At 33.2% G+C, this 14,953-nt stretch overlaps 1 protein-coding gene and 1 long non-coding RNA gene across 4 annotated transcripts in view; one reads left to right on the top strand and one right to left on the bottom strand.

Moving 5' to 3' along the window:
• akap6 (A kinase (PRKA) anchor protein 6) overlaps nt 1-4,402 on the top strand; it is a 173,763-nt gene extending 169,361 nt beyond the window's left edge. For all 3 annotated transcript variants that reach the window (XM_062034641.1, XM_062034642.1, XM_062034643.1), the window contains one exon: nt 3,620-4,402. In XM_062034641.1, the coding sequence (XP_061890625.1) occupies nt 3,620-3,661 (42 nt within the window). In that variant the 3' untranslated portion in view covers nt 3,662-4,402. The remainder of the gene's footprint in view (nt 1-3,619) is intronic.
• The window catches only part of LOC133640927 (uncharacterized), a 41,900-nt gene extending 27,286 nt beyond the window's left edge, over nt 1-14,614 (bottom strand). The window contains exons 1-3 of the long non-coding RNA XR_009824222.1: nt 14,588-14,614; nt 14,456-14,508; nt 4,888-5,023 (exon numbers count right to left, since the gene is read on the bottom strand). This is a non-coding gene — a long non-coding RNA (uncharacterized LOC133640927). The remainder of the gene's footprint in view (nt 1-4,887; nt 5,024-14,455; nt 14,509-14,587) is intronic.
• Between the last annotated feature and the right edge of the window lie 339 nt (nt 14,615-14,953).

Below are 14,953 nucleotides of genomic sequence, written 5' to 3'. Positions count from 1 at the left end.
AAGATGTGTAGGTGGAAGGATACACAGGTAAAAAAGATGTGTAGGCGGAGGGATACACAGGTAAAAAAGATGTGTAGGTGGAAGGATACACAGGTAAAAAAGATGTGTAGGCGGAAGGATACACAGGTGAAAAAAATATGTAGGTGGAAGGATACACAGGTAAAAAAAATATGTAGGTGGAAGGATACACAGGTAAAAAAAGAATGTAGGTGGAAGGATACACAGGTGAAAAAGATGTGTAGGCGGAAGGATACACGGGTGAAAAAGATGTGTAGGTGGAAGGATACACAGGTAAAAAAAATTTGTAGGCGGAAGGATACACAGGTGAAAAAGATGTGTAGGCGGAAGGATACACAGGTGAAAAAAATATGTAGGTGGAAGGATACACAGGTGAAAAAAATGTAGGTGGAAGGATACACAGGTGAAAAAGATATGTAGGCAGAAGGATACACAGGTAAAAAAGATGTGTAGGCGGAAGGATACACAGGAGAAAAAAATATGTAGGCGGAAGGATACACAGGTAAAAAAAATTTGTAGGCGGAAGGATACACAGGTGAAAAAGATGTGTAGGCGGAAGGATACACAGGTGAAAAAGATGTAGGCAGAAGGATACACAGGTAAAAAAGATGTGTAGGCGGAAGGATACACAGGTGAAAAAAATGTAGGTGGAAGGATACACAGGTGAAAAAGATATGTAGGCAGAAGGATACACAGGTAAAAAAGATGTGTAGGCGGAAAGATACAAAGATGAAAAAAATATGTAGGTGGAAGGATACACAGGTAAAAAAAATATGTAGGTGGAAGGATACACAAGTAAAAAAAAATTGTAGGTGGAAGGATACACAGGTGAAAAAAATTTGTAGGCGGAAGGATACACAGGTGAAAAAAATGTAGGTGGAAGGATACACAGGTGAAAAAGATGTGTAGGCGGAAGGATACACAGGTAAAAAAAAATTTGTAGGCGGAAGGATACACAGGTGAAAAAAATATGTAGGTGGAAGGATACACAGGTGAAAAAGATATTTAGGCAGAAGGATACACAGGTAAAAAAAGATGTGTAGGCGGAAGGATACACAGGTGAAAAAAATATGTAGGTGGAAGGATACACAGGTAAAAAAAGATGTGTAGGCGGAAGGATACACAGGTGAAAAAAATATGTAGGTGGAAGGATACACAGGTAAAAAAAATATGTAGGTGGAAGGATACACAGGTAAAAAAAAATTGTAGGTGGAAGGATACACAGGTGAAAAAGATGTGTAGGCGGAAGGATACACAGGTGAAAAAGATGTGTAGGTGGAAGGATACACAGGTAAAAAAAATTTGTAGGCGGAAGGATACACAGGTGAAAAAAATATGTAGGTGGAAGGATACACAGGTGAAAAAGATGTGTAGGCGGAAGGATACACAGGTGAAAAAGATGTGTAGGTGGAAGGATACACAGGTAAAAAAAAATTGTAGGCGGAAGGATACACAGGTGAAAAAAATATGTAGGTGGAAGGATACACAGGTGAAAAAAATAGGTGGAAGGATACACAGGTGAAAAAGATATGTAGGCAGAAGGATACAGGTAAAAAAGATGTGTAGGCGGAAGGATACACAGGTGAAAAAAATATGTAGGTGGAAGGATACACAGGTGAAAAAGATGTGTAGGTGGAAGGATACACAGGTGAAAAAAATATGTAGGTGGAAGGATACACAGGTGAAAAAGATATGTAGGCAGAAGGATACACAGGTAAAAAAAGATGTGTAGGCGGAAGGATACACAGGTGAAAAAAATATGTAGGTGGAAGGATACACAGGTAAAAAAAATATGTAGGTGGAAGGATACACAGGTGAAAAAAAATTGGAGGTGGAAGGATACACAGGTGAAAAAGATGTGTAGGTGGAAGGATACACAGGTGAAAAAGATGTGTAGGTGGAAGGATACACAGGTGAAAAAAATTTGTAGGCGGAAGGATACACAGGTGAAAAAGATGTGTAGGCGGAAGGATACACAGGTGAAAAAAATATGTAGGTGGAAGGATACACAGGTGAAAAAGATGTAGGTGGAAGGATACACAGGTGAAAAAGATGTAGGTGGAAGGATACACAGGTGAAAAAGATGTGTAGGCGGAAGGATACACAGGTAAAAAAGATGTGTAGGTGGAAGGATACACAAGTAAAAAAAAATTGTAGGTGGAAGGATACACAGGTGAAAAAGATGTGTAGGCGGAAGGATACACAGGTGAAAAAAATATGTAGGTGGAAGGATACACAGGTGAAAAAAATGTAGGTGGAAGGATACACAGGTGAAAAAGATGTGTAGGCGGAAGGATACACAGGTAAAAAAGATGTGTAGGCAGAAGGATACACAGGTAAAAAAGATGTGTAGGCGGAAGGATACACAGGTGAAAAAAATATGTAGGTGGAAGGATACACAAGTAAAAAAAAATTGTAGGTGGAAGGATACACAGGTGAAAAAGATGTGTAGGCGGAAGGATACACAGGTGAAAAAAATATGTAGGTGGAAGGATACACAGGTGAAAAAAATGTAGGTGGAAGGATACACAGGTAAAAAAAATATGTAGGTGGAAGGATACACAGGTAAAAAAAAATTGTAGGCGGAAGGATACACAGGTAAAAAAAAATTGTAGGCGGAAGGATACACAGGTAAAAAAAATTTGTAGGCGGAAGGATACACAGGTGAAAAAGATGTGTAGGCGGAAGGATACACAGGTGAAAAAAATATGTAGGTGGAAGGATACACAGGTGAAAAAAATGTAGGTGGAAGGATACACAGGTAAAAAAAATATGTAGGTGGAAGGATACACAGGTGAAAAAGATGTGTAGGCGGAAGGATACACAGGTGAAAAAGATGTGTAGGTGGAAGGATACACAGGTAAAAAAAATTTGTAGGCGGAAGGATACACAGGTGAAAAATATGTGTAGGTGGAAGGATACACAGGTGAAAAAGATATGTTGGTGGAAGGATACACAGGTGAAAAATATGTGAAGGCGGAGGGATACACAGGTGAAAAAATATGTAGGTGGAAGGACATGCAAGGTGGAGGGATACTTAGGTGATAAATATGTGGGCGAAGTAATACTTAAATCACAAAATACATAGGTGAGAAGTACGTAGGTGGAAGGATACACAGGTGAAAAAATATGTAGGTGGAAAGAAACACAGGTGAAAAAATATGTAGGTGGAAAGAAACACAGGTGAAAAATATGTTGGTGGAAGGATACACAGGTGAATAAATATGCAGGAGGAGGGATACACAGGTGAACAAATATGTCGGTGGAAGAATAGGTAGGCGGAAGGATACACAGGTGAGAGGCAACTCAGGTGACACAAATATGTAGGTGAAGCAACATGTCAGTGGAAGGTTACTTTGAAAATTGTCCAAATGTTAAATGTGAGATGTTCACATTTACTAAAGAGTGGCCATCTTGTAAGGGGGAGGGACTAGGTGCTGTAAGGGGGAGGGACTAGTTGGTGTAAGGGGGAGGGACTAGTTGTTGTAAGGGGGAGGGACTAGTTGTTGTAAGGGGGAGGGACTAGTTGTTGTGTTGTGTTTCTGAAGCTATGATAATTGATCAGACAGTTTGATTTGTGACACCTCTTCTCTCCGTGCAGACTGGACCTGCAGGAGGCGGAACCATCCCAGTCCAGCAGTGACACACACACACACACACACACACACACACACACACACACACACACACACACACACACACACACAACCATTAATGAAGAAGTACGTCAGTGAAAGAGAAGATTGAAGAACAGAGAAAGTGTGCGGACTGGAATGTAACCACGTGACCATGTGACCACGTGACCATGTGACCACGTGACCATGTGACCATGTAACCACGTGACCATGTGACCACGTGACCACGTGACCATGTGACCATGTAACCACGTGACCATGTGACCACGTGACCACGTGACCATGTGACCATGTGACCATGTAACCACGTGACCATGTGACCACGTGACCATGTGACCACGTGACCATGTGACCACGTGACCATGTGACCATGTGACCACGTGACCATGTGACCACGTGACCATGTGACCAGGTGAGGTGGATGAGGCGAGAGAAAGAGTAAGTTAGACGATAAGAGGAGACAAAAAAATAAATGGCGTTCTATCTATGCAACGTGACCAAATGTTGCGTTTTGTTTGTTTGTTTGTGGTGAAAGTGATGTTGGGACAACAAGTGTGCCTTGTGTACTTCGTGGGAGCCGGAATGTTCCGTGTGTGTGTGTGTGTGTTTGCCGCCTAGCGTTAGCGTGCCGAGGTGGCCTGCATGATGCCTGCTGATCCACACTTCTCTCATCTTTGCTAACGCTAGTGTTCCCCCTTCACTCGCCATGCTAAGCTAGGCTAACGCTCAATAAAAAGATGAAATCCTCAGCTGTCATTTTGTCTTCCTTGTGTCGCCTCACGGTGGAATCAACTACACACTACCTTACGCTACATGCTAAATGACATGCTACATGACATGCTAAATGACATGCTACCTTACGCTACATGCTAAGTGACATGCTACATTGGATGTTACGTTTTATCTAAATGACACGCTACGCTACATTTGCTACCCTAAATGCTAAATGACATGCTATGTTACTTAAGTTTTCTGAAAAAAAATAGATTTTTTTGAGTACTTTTTGTCGAGAGAAAAAAGCTATACGTTCTATAAATAATAATAATAGATTGTATTTGTAAAAAGCACTTTACATTGAGCAAACAACCTCAAAGTGCTACAGTGTATTGAAAAAATAAATAATAGAAAGCTAATAAAAAAAATATAAATAAATAAAAACTAGAACAGTCTAATAGCTAGAACTAGTATGCATATATCTATGAAAAGGCTTTTTCAAAACGAAGGGTTTTTAAACCTTTTTTAAAAGCATCCACAGTCTGTGGTGCCCTCAGGTGGTCAGGGAGAGCGTTCCACAGGCCGGGAGCGGCGGAGCAGAAAGCCCGGTCTCCCATTGTTCGTAGATTTGTCCTCGGAGGTCGGAGGAGGTTAGCCTGTTTCAGGAGAAAAAGCTTGAAAATTGAACGAAGAATTTTACAAGCAATCCTTCAAATTTTGCGAGTTGTCATATTTTAAGAAAAAAATCGCACATTTTTACGATAAATAAAAGTCACAATTCTACGAGAAGGAAACTTTCAATGTGCATTTATTTGAGTTTTATATAAAAACGGTCCAAGTTCTTTGAAAAAAATGCAACTTTACAAATAAATGATAAAAAATGTAAAGTCTTAAGTTTTCTGAAAATTGTTTTATTTTTTGAGTAGTTTTTGTCGAGAGAAAAAAGCTATACGTTCTATAAATAAAATAAAAGACTTCAGTTTCAGGAGAAAAAACTCTAAATCGAACAAATAATTTTACAATCAATCCTTGAAATTTTACATGCTACATGACATGTTACATTAAATGCTATGTTACTTAAGTTTTCTGAAAATTGTTTTATTTTTTGGAGTAGCTTTTGTCGAGAGAAAAAAACTATACGTTCCATAAATTAAATGAAATACTTAAGTTTCAGGAGAAAAAACTCAAAATCGAACGAAGAATTTTACAATCAATCCTTGAAATTTTACATGCTACATGACATGTTACATTAAATGCTGTTACTTAAGTTTTCTAAAAAATTATTATTTTTTTGAGTAGTTTTTGTCGAAAGAAAAAAGCTATACGTTCTATAAATTGAATAAAATACTTAAGTTTCAAGAAAAAAAAAATCAAAATTGAACGAAGAAATTTAAAAGCAATCTTTCAAATTTTACGAGTTGTCATCTTTTAAGAAAAAATCGCACATTTTTACGATAAATATAAGTCACAATTTTACGAGAAGGAAACTTTCAATGTGCATTTATTTGAGTTTTATATAAAAACGGTCCAAGTTCTTTGAAAAAAAATTCAACTTTACACATTAATGATAAAAAATGTAAGATCTTAAATTTTCTGAATTTTAAAAAAAAAATTTGAGTAGTTTTTGTCGAGAGAAAAAAGCTATACGTTCTATGAATCAAATACAATAAGTTTCAAGAGAAAAAACTCCAAATTGAACGAATAATTTTACAAGCAATCCTTCAAATTTTACGAGTTGTCATCTTTTAAGAAAAAATCGCACATTTTTACGATAAATTTGTCACAATTCTACGAGAAGGAAACTTTCAATGTGCATTTATTTGAGTTTTATATAAAAACGGTCCAAGTTCTTTGAAAAAAAATGCAACTTTACAACTAAATGATAAAAAATGTAAGGTCTTAAGTTTTCTGAATTTTTTTTAAATTTTTTTGAGTAGTTTTTGTCGAGAGAAAAAAGTTATACGTTCTATAAATAAAATAAAATACTTAAGTTTCAGGACAAAAAACTTGAAATCGAATGAAGAATTTTACAGTCAATCCTTGAAATTTTACATGCTACATGACATGTTACATTAAATGCTATGTTACTTAAGTTTTCTGAATTTTTTTTTATTTTTTTGAGTAGTTTTTGTCAAGAGAAAAAAGCTATACGTTCTATAAATTAAATAAAATACTTAAGTTTCAGGAGAAAAAACTCGAAATTGAACGAAGAATTTTACAAGTAATCCTTAAAATTTTGCGAGTTGTCATCTTTCAAGAAAAAATCGCACATTTTTACGATAAATAAAAGTAACAATTCTACGAGAAGGAAACTTTCAATGTGCATTTATTTGAGTTTTATATAAAAACGGTCCAAGTTCTTTGAAAAAAAATGCAACTTTACAACTAAATGATAAAAAATGTAAGGTCTTAAGTTTTCTGGAAAAAAATTATTTTTTTGAGTAGTTTTTGTCGAGAGAAAAAAGCTATACGTTCTATAAATAAAATAAAATACTTCAGTTTCAGAAGAAAAAACTCGAAATCGAACGAAGAATTTTACAATCAATCCTTGAAATTTTACATGCTACATGACATGTTACATTAAATGCTATGTTACTTAAGTTTTCTAAAAAAGCTGATTTTTTTTTAGTAGTTTTTGTCGAGAGAAAAAAGCTATACGTTCTATAAATTAAATAAAATACTTAAGTTTCAGGAGAAAAAACTCGAAATCGAACAAAGAATTTTACAATAAATCCGTGAAATTTTACATGCTACATGACATGTTACATTAAATGCTATGTTACTTAAGTTTTCTGAAAAAAAAAAATTTTTTGGAGTAGTTTTTGTCGAGGGAAAAAAACTATGTTCTATAAATAAAATAAAATACTTAAGTTTCAGGAGAAAAAACTCGAAATCGAACGAAGAATTTTACAAGCAATCCTTCAAATTTTACGAGTTGTCATCTTTTAAGAAAAAAATCGCACATTTTTACGATAAATAAAAGTCACAATTCTACGAGAAGGAAACTCTCAATGTGCATTTATTTGAGTTTTATATAAAAACGGTCCAAGTTCTTTGAAAAAAAATTCAACTTTACACATTAATGTTAAAAAATGTAAGCTCTTAAGTTTTCTGAAAAAAAATTGATTTTTTTGAGTAGTTTTTGTCGCGAGAAAAAAGCTATACATTCTATAAATTAAATAAAATACTTAAGTTTCAGGAGAAAAAACTCTAAATCGAACGAAGAATTTTACAATCAATCCTTGAAATTTTACATGCTACATGACATGTTACATTAAATGCTATGTTACTTAAGTTTTCTGAATTTTTTTAAATTTTTTTGAGTAGTTTTTGTCGAGAGAAAAAAGCTATACGTTCTATAAATCAAATAAAATATTTAAGTTTCAGGAGAAAAAACTCGAAATTGAACGAAGAATTTTACAAGTAATCCTTAAAATTTTGCGAGTTGTCATCCTTTAAGAAAAAATCACACATTTTTACGATAAATAAAAGTCACAATTCTACGAGAAGGAAACTTTCAATGTGCATTTATTTGAGTTTTATATAAAAACAGTCCAAGTTCTTTGAAAAAAAATGCAACTTTACAATTAAATGATAAAAAATGTAAGGTCTTAAGTTTTCTGAAAAAAATTTGATTTTTTTGAGTAGTTTTTGTCGAGAGAAAAAAGCTATACGTTCTATAAATAAAATGAAATACTTAAGTTTCAGGAGAAAAAATTCGAAATCGAACAAGGAATTTTACAATCAATCCTTAAAATTTTACATGCTACATGACATGTTACATTAAATGCTATGTTACTTAAGTTTTCTGAAAAAAAGTAGATTTTTTTTAGTAGTTTTTGTCGAGAGAAAAAAGCTATACGTTCTATAAATTAAATTAAATACTTCAGTTTCAGGAGAAAAAACTCGAAATCGAACAAATAATTTTACAATCAATCCTTGAAATTTTACATGCTACATGACATGTTACATTAAATGCTATGTTACTTAAGTTTTCTAAAAAATTATTTTTTTGAGTAGTTTTTGTCGAGAGAAAAAAACTATACGTTCTATAAATAAAATAAAATACTTAAGTTTCAGGAGAAAAAACTTGAAATCGAATGAAGAATTTTACAGTCAATCCTTGAAATTTTACATGCTACATGACATGTTACATTAAATGCTATGTTACTTAAGTTTTCTAAAAAATTAATTTTTTTTAAGTAGTTTTTGTCGAGAGAAAAAAGCTATACGTTCTATAAATAAAATAAAATCCTTAAGTTTCAGGAGAAAAAGCTTGAAAATTGAACGAAGAATTTTACAAGCAATCCTTCAAATTTTACGAGTTGTCATCTTTTAAGAAAAAATCGCACATTTTTACGATAAATAAAAGTAACAATTCTACGAGAAGGAAACTCTCAATGTGCATTTATTTGAGTTTTATATAAAAACGGTCCAAGTTCTTTGAAAAAAAATGCAACTTTACAACTAAATGATAAAAAAATGTAAGGTCTTAAGTTTTCTGAAAAAAATTAGATTTTTTTGAGTAGTTTTTGTCGAGAGAAAAAAGCTATACGTTCTATAAATTAAATAAAATCCTTACGTTTCAGGAGAAAAAACTCGAAATTGAACGAAGAATTTTAAAAGCAATCCTTCAGATTTTACGAGTTGTCATCTTTTAAGAAAAAATCGCACATTTTTACGATAAATAAAAGTCACAATTCTACGAGAAGGAAACTCTCAATGTGCATTTATTTGAGTTTTGTATAAAAACGGTCCAAGTTCTTTGAAAAAAAATGCAACTTTACACATTAATGATAAAAAATGTAAGGTCTTAAGTTTTCTGAATTTTTTTTTATTTTTTTGAGTAGTTTTTGTCAAGAGAAAAAAGCTATACATTCTATAAATAAAATAAAATACCTAAGTTTCAGGAGAAAACACTCGAAATCAAACGAAGAATTTTACAATCAATCCTTGAAATTTTACATGCTACATGACATGTTACATTAAATGCTATGTTACTTAAGTTTTCTGAATTTTTTTTGAGTAGTTTTTGTCGCGAGAAAAAAGCTATACGTTCTATAAATTAAATCAAATACTTAAGTTTCAAGAGAAAAAACTCGAAATCAAACGAATAATTTTAAAATCAATCCTTGAAATTTTACATGCTACATGACATGTTACATTAAATGCTATGTTACTTAAGTTTTCTGAAAAAAAATTATTTTTTGGAGTAGTTTTTGTCGCAAGAAAAAAGCTATACGTTCTATAAATTAAATGAAATACTTAAGTTTCAGGAGAAAAAACTCGAAATTGAACGAAGAATTTTACAGTCAAGCCTTGAAATTTTACATGCTACATGACATGTTACATTAAATGCTATGTTACTTAAGTTTTCTAAAAAATTATTTTTTTGAGTAGTTTTTGTCGAGAGAAAAAAGCTATACGTTCTATAAATAAAATAAAATACTTAAGTTTCAGGAGAAAAAACTCGAAATTGAACGAAGAATTTTACAGTCAAGCCTTGAAATTTTACATGCTACATGACATGTTACATTAAATGCTATGTTACTTAAGTTTTCTAAAAAATTATTTTTTTGAGTAGTTTTTGTCGAGAGAAAAAAGCTATACGTTCTATAAATAAAATAAAATACTTAAGTTTCAGGGGAAAAAACTCGAAATTGAACGAAGAATTTTACAAGTAATCCTTAAAATTTTGCGAGTTGTCATCTTTTAAGAAAAAATCGCACATTTTTACGATAAATAAAAGTCACAATTCTACGAAAAGGAAACTTTCAATGTGCATTTATTTGAGTTTTCTATAAAAACGGTCCAAGTTTTTTGAAAAAAAATGCAACTTTACAACTAAATGATAAAAAATGTAAGGTCTTAAGTTTCGTTAAAAAATGTAATAATAATTTGAATATTTCAAAGAGGATTTTTACAGAAAAAGTAAAACATTCTATGAGGAAAATACTGCAGTTGCATGGTAAATAAACTCATATATTGCCCAAAGAATTATTATTAACAAATAATTATTAATACTAATTCAGAATCCTACACAAAATGACAGTTTTACAAAATCCAAGATGTTATGTTGTGACATTTTTTTAGAGTTTTACAAGGAATAAAAGTCATAATTGTGCATGAAAGATACATTATTGTGAATAATTTAAACACGTTGAAAATTATATGATCACAAAATGGAATTTCACAACTTAAATGAGTCAAAATTTAGGGTCCAATTTTAATGAAAAAAACAGCATTCATAAAAAGTTTTATAAATAAATGACTGGAGATTCAGGTTTTTTTTTTAAATTACACAAAATATGAAAAGTATTAAATCGTATGGGAAAAATATTTTATGTTTGTAGAAAAAAATCAAATAATAATTTACAAGGAATTATTGCAGTTTAACAAGAATAAACTTGTAATATTGATTAAAATAAATACAAGTTATAATTCTACAAGAAAAAAACATTTAAAATGTCTGCATTTTAAATGTATGATCCAAATCGTGAGAATTCATCATTTTGCTAAAATGAAGTGCTGACGTAACAAAAAGCGAAACGTTGTTCAACAAAACGTTTTTGTACGAGAAAAGAGTAAAAAAACTACAATTGTACAAACTTCTGTTTCAACACTTTTAACGTCACTAGGCTTTTTACCGGTCACCATGGCAACTTCAAGTACTGCAAAAATACTTAGAAAAATGCAGAAAAAAAAAAAAAAAAAATGCAGAAAAGAAAAAAAAAAAATGCAGAAAAGAAAAAAAAAAAGAAAACTGCAGAATTGACCAAGAAAAGAAGTCGTACTCCTACAAGAAATGTAACTTCAACGCTCGTAAAAGTGTTTGAGAAGAAGATCCAAACATGAAAATGTAGAATTGGACAAGAAATGATCGTTTTTTACCTCATCAAAGTCAGAGAGAAACTTCCTCTTTGGGAACAAATGAAGTGGCAACATTTTTATTTTCTAAAAACATTTCAAAAGTTTTACATTTCATTATTAAAGTATTGCAATCTTTGGAGAATAATACCATTTTTTTGGTAATTTTCCTCAAATTGAATGCAGTTTTACAGGAAATAAAAGTCATAATAATTTATTTTACAGACGATTACAATAAAAATGTTTTAAAAGTTAGAATTTAACGATAAAACATTTTATATTACATGCCAAAGTGCATGCTATCTTACATTCTAGATGCTATCTACATGCTATCTTACATTCTAGATGCTATCTACATGCTATCTTACATTCTATATGCTATCTACATGCTATCTTACATTCTATATGCTATCTACATGCTATCTTACATTCTATATGCTATATACATGCTATCTTACATTCTATATGCTATCTACATGCTATCTTACATTCTAGAGCAAATGACAAGTTATATGCTATATTACGTGCTATATTACTTGCCAGAGTGCATGCTATCTTACATACTAGAGCAAATGACAAGTTATATGCTATATTACGTGCTATATTACTTGCCAGAGTGCATGCTATCTTACATACTAGAGCAAATGACAAGTTATATGCTATATTACGTGCTTTATTACTCGCCAGATGACATGCTATCTTACATCCTACTTTACATGCCATAGAACATTCTATGTTACATGCTATGTTAAATATTACAGTACATGCTATATATATATATAATAAGATAAGTTATAAGGGGATGGCACTGAGGCGAGAGAGACGTGCGCCAACGTTCAGGGAACGGAACAATGTTTTTTGTTTTTTTTGATGACGAGCAGCTGATCAAACGGTATCGTTTAGACAGAGCGGATATTATTTATGTCACAGATTTAATACTTTTCGATTCCTTGTTGATTTCTGCATGTGTCTGCAGTGGGCTAGTATATATAGAGCCACCCACACCAGTTTCAAATGAGTTGCCTAATTAATGAATTGGAAAGAAAATGTTATGAGAGTAGCGTATGTGTGTGGCCGTGAGGTGAGTGACGTCAGTGAGTGTGTGGGCGAGAGAAGAGAGGGAGCGGTAGCGTGAGTGCCGGCGGGGACTAGTTTGTTTTGTATTATTTTGTAGTTTCTTGTCAAAATATACACTCCCATTGTCCACTTCAATATTTCCAAGATATTTCTTTATTCTTAGACAACAGATTCCCTTCCGTGATTGGTCATTTCTATGGACACAGAAATGACGTCACCTAAAATTGCGTTTACGGCACATAGTAATGTCGTAATTCAGCTCTGAGTGTGACACTTAAGATTCAGTCCTACACTTCGCTGAAAGTGTGAGTAAGACGCTTGATAACTAACTTTTAAGTGCAGCTTTCAGCCAAGAATTTATTTACTCTTAAGTCAACTCTTAGCAGACTTCTTAGGAGTCATTCTAAGAAGCTTGATAAGTACGGCCCCTGGTCTACGTAAACACAGGACCCGGAGTTCAATCAATGTGCGCACATAAACATCAACATTAAGTCATCTATTGTTCGACCTTCAATAAATAAGTTACACTTATTATTATCATTATTAGCAATAATACTGCTAACATTAACAATATTGAACCATCCCATGTATGTACAACATAACAAACACGACAGTACACAGTGACGTCACTATGACGGGTGCAACATGAACAACATTAAACAATAGAAAATAACAGTGACGTCACTACGACGGGTGTAACATTAACAATATTAAACAATAGAAAATAACAGTGACGTCACTATGACGGGTGTAATAGGGTCGTTTTTTTTATAGGGTGCCATTTGGACTTCATAACTTGTAAAAAATAAATAGTTGATTTACCAATATTTTTATGTTCTATTGTATACATGACATATGTAACTTGCTGAAAAACATATTGGTCGAACTCAGGCACCTAAATCATAGTATATTTAGCTATATTAATGAGAGGTGACACACGGGATATGTCCACTCTGTTAACACTGTACTTTTAACACCAATGTATTTGCTGTATATGATATTTTGCAACAGCAGTGATGATTAACCAAGAATTATGAAAGAAACTGCTGTTGAATGCATAATAGCACTACATATACATTGTGATAAGTCAACATTACTATATACATGTCCACTCTGTTAGGTTGATGTCCACCGTGTTAGTTGAATGAGGCTAACACGGTGGACACTAACACGGTGGACATTTTGAGCTAAAGTTAGCCTTCAGCCTGCCTGTGTTAACATAACAGCTAGCATGGACTTGAATAATTGATAAGAAATCTATAATTTCACACAAACATGTTTTGAAAAATTTCAATTTGATTGATCTCCTTATTATTTAGGCCTAACAGAGTGGACACGTTATGTTCAACCACATTAAATTCACTTCATAAAAACATCAACATCAGATAGTAAGAGAGCTAAAAAACCACACAGCTTACCAGAGTTGAGTTTCCCGCCACTGGTGTGATGTTACCTGATGAGAATGATGTCACTGACAAATGTGGTTGTTTTCTTAAAGGGACAGTAACGCAACTTAACAGAGTGGACAGCGACCACAGGGACAGACATAGAACCTTATTTTTTTGTAATTCTTTTTACGATTTTGATAATATACACCATATGACTAAAGAGAGCTTGTCTATGATAATTATATCATAACAAAAAAAAATTAAAAATATATGTTTTTATTTGTTATTTTCTAGATTAAAGTTGAATAAACAGCACCAGGGACATGGCAAAATCGCATAATAGAACTTTAACAAAAGCTTTAAAAAATATATATTCTAATGTTTGAAGCCCATATCACTGTATTTATGATAGACAACAATTTACCATACACAAAGAAACTAATGGAATGAGCAATTGTAAATATTTTGAGAAAATATGACATGATTTATACTGGGGACGCAAAAGGCACCATATAAAAAAATGACCCAATAGTGTTCATTCATTGTCTTTACCGTAGCATAAAAAGTGCACATGGCCTTAAAACGCCACAACACTCAGTCACCATATGTACGTACCCAAAATAAAGACTCGAAATAAATATAAATTCAATGGGATCAGAAACATTGGAGGAAACGGGATTAAAAGCCGATGCTAACCGCCCATAGACAATACATGGGTACGGCTAGCAGCTACTATTAGCAAACAGATTCACTTACCAACTCGGCTTAATAACACTCTCTCGTCGCAACTCGGCCCTGAAGGTCGGCACCTATAAGTTTACAATTAGTTTTAAAATGTTGGACGGTTGTTTTCACGATATGCAGGCAAACGCCAACTTGAAAACATACCGGCTTCAGATGTGGCCGGGCTTAGCCACCGCACCTGGCAGCCATCTTGGGACGGTGGATCATCTCGAGCGCGATAGGCTGCAGCGGGTCACGTGATAGGCCGAAGCGGGTCACGCGATAGGCTGCAGCGGGTCACGTGAGCTCGTGAGATTAAAGGTGGAAAGGGCGCAGGTAATATGAGGGGAGGCCATGAGAGGAAATATGTCTTATTTCCCACGCACCCTCTTCTTAACTCTGGACGTACATTGACAATAGCCGGTGTGTATGTGTATATGTATGTATGTGTATGTATATATGTATATTGATATATTTATTTATTTCTTTTTTATTTTATAATTTTTTTTTTTTTTTAATAATTTTTATTAT

The sequence above is a fragment of the Entelurus aequoreus genome, linkage group LG23 (genome assembly GCF_033978785.1).
Source record: "Entelurus aequoreus isolate RoL-2023_Sb linkage group LG23, RoL_Eaeq_v1.1, whole genome shotgun sequence".
NCBI classification, from domain to species: domain Eukaryota; kingdom Metazoa; phylum Chordata; class Actinopteri; order Syngnathiformes; family Syngnathidae; genus Entelurus; species Entelurus aequoreus.
This window is presented reverse-complemented; position numbering and strand designations above follow the sequence as displayed.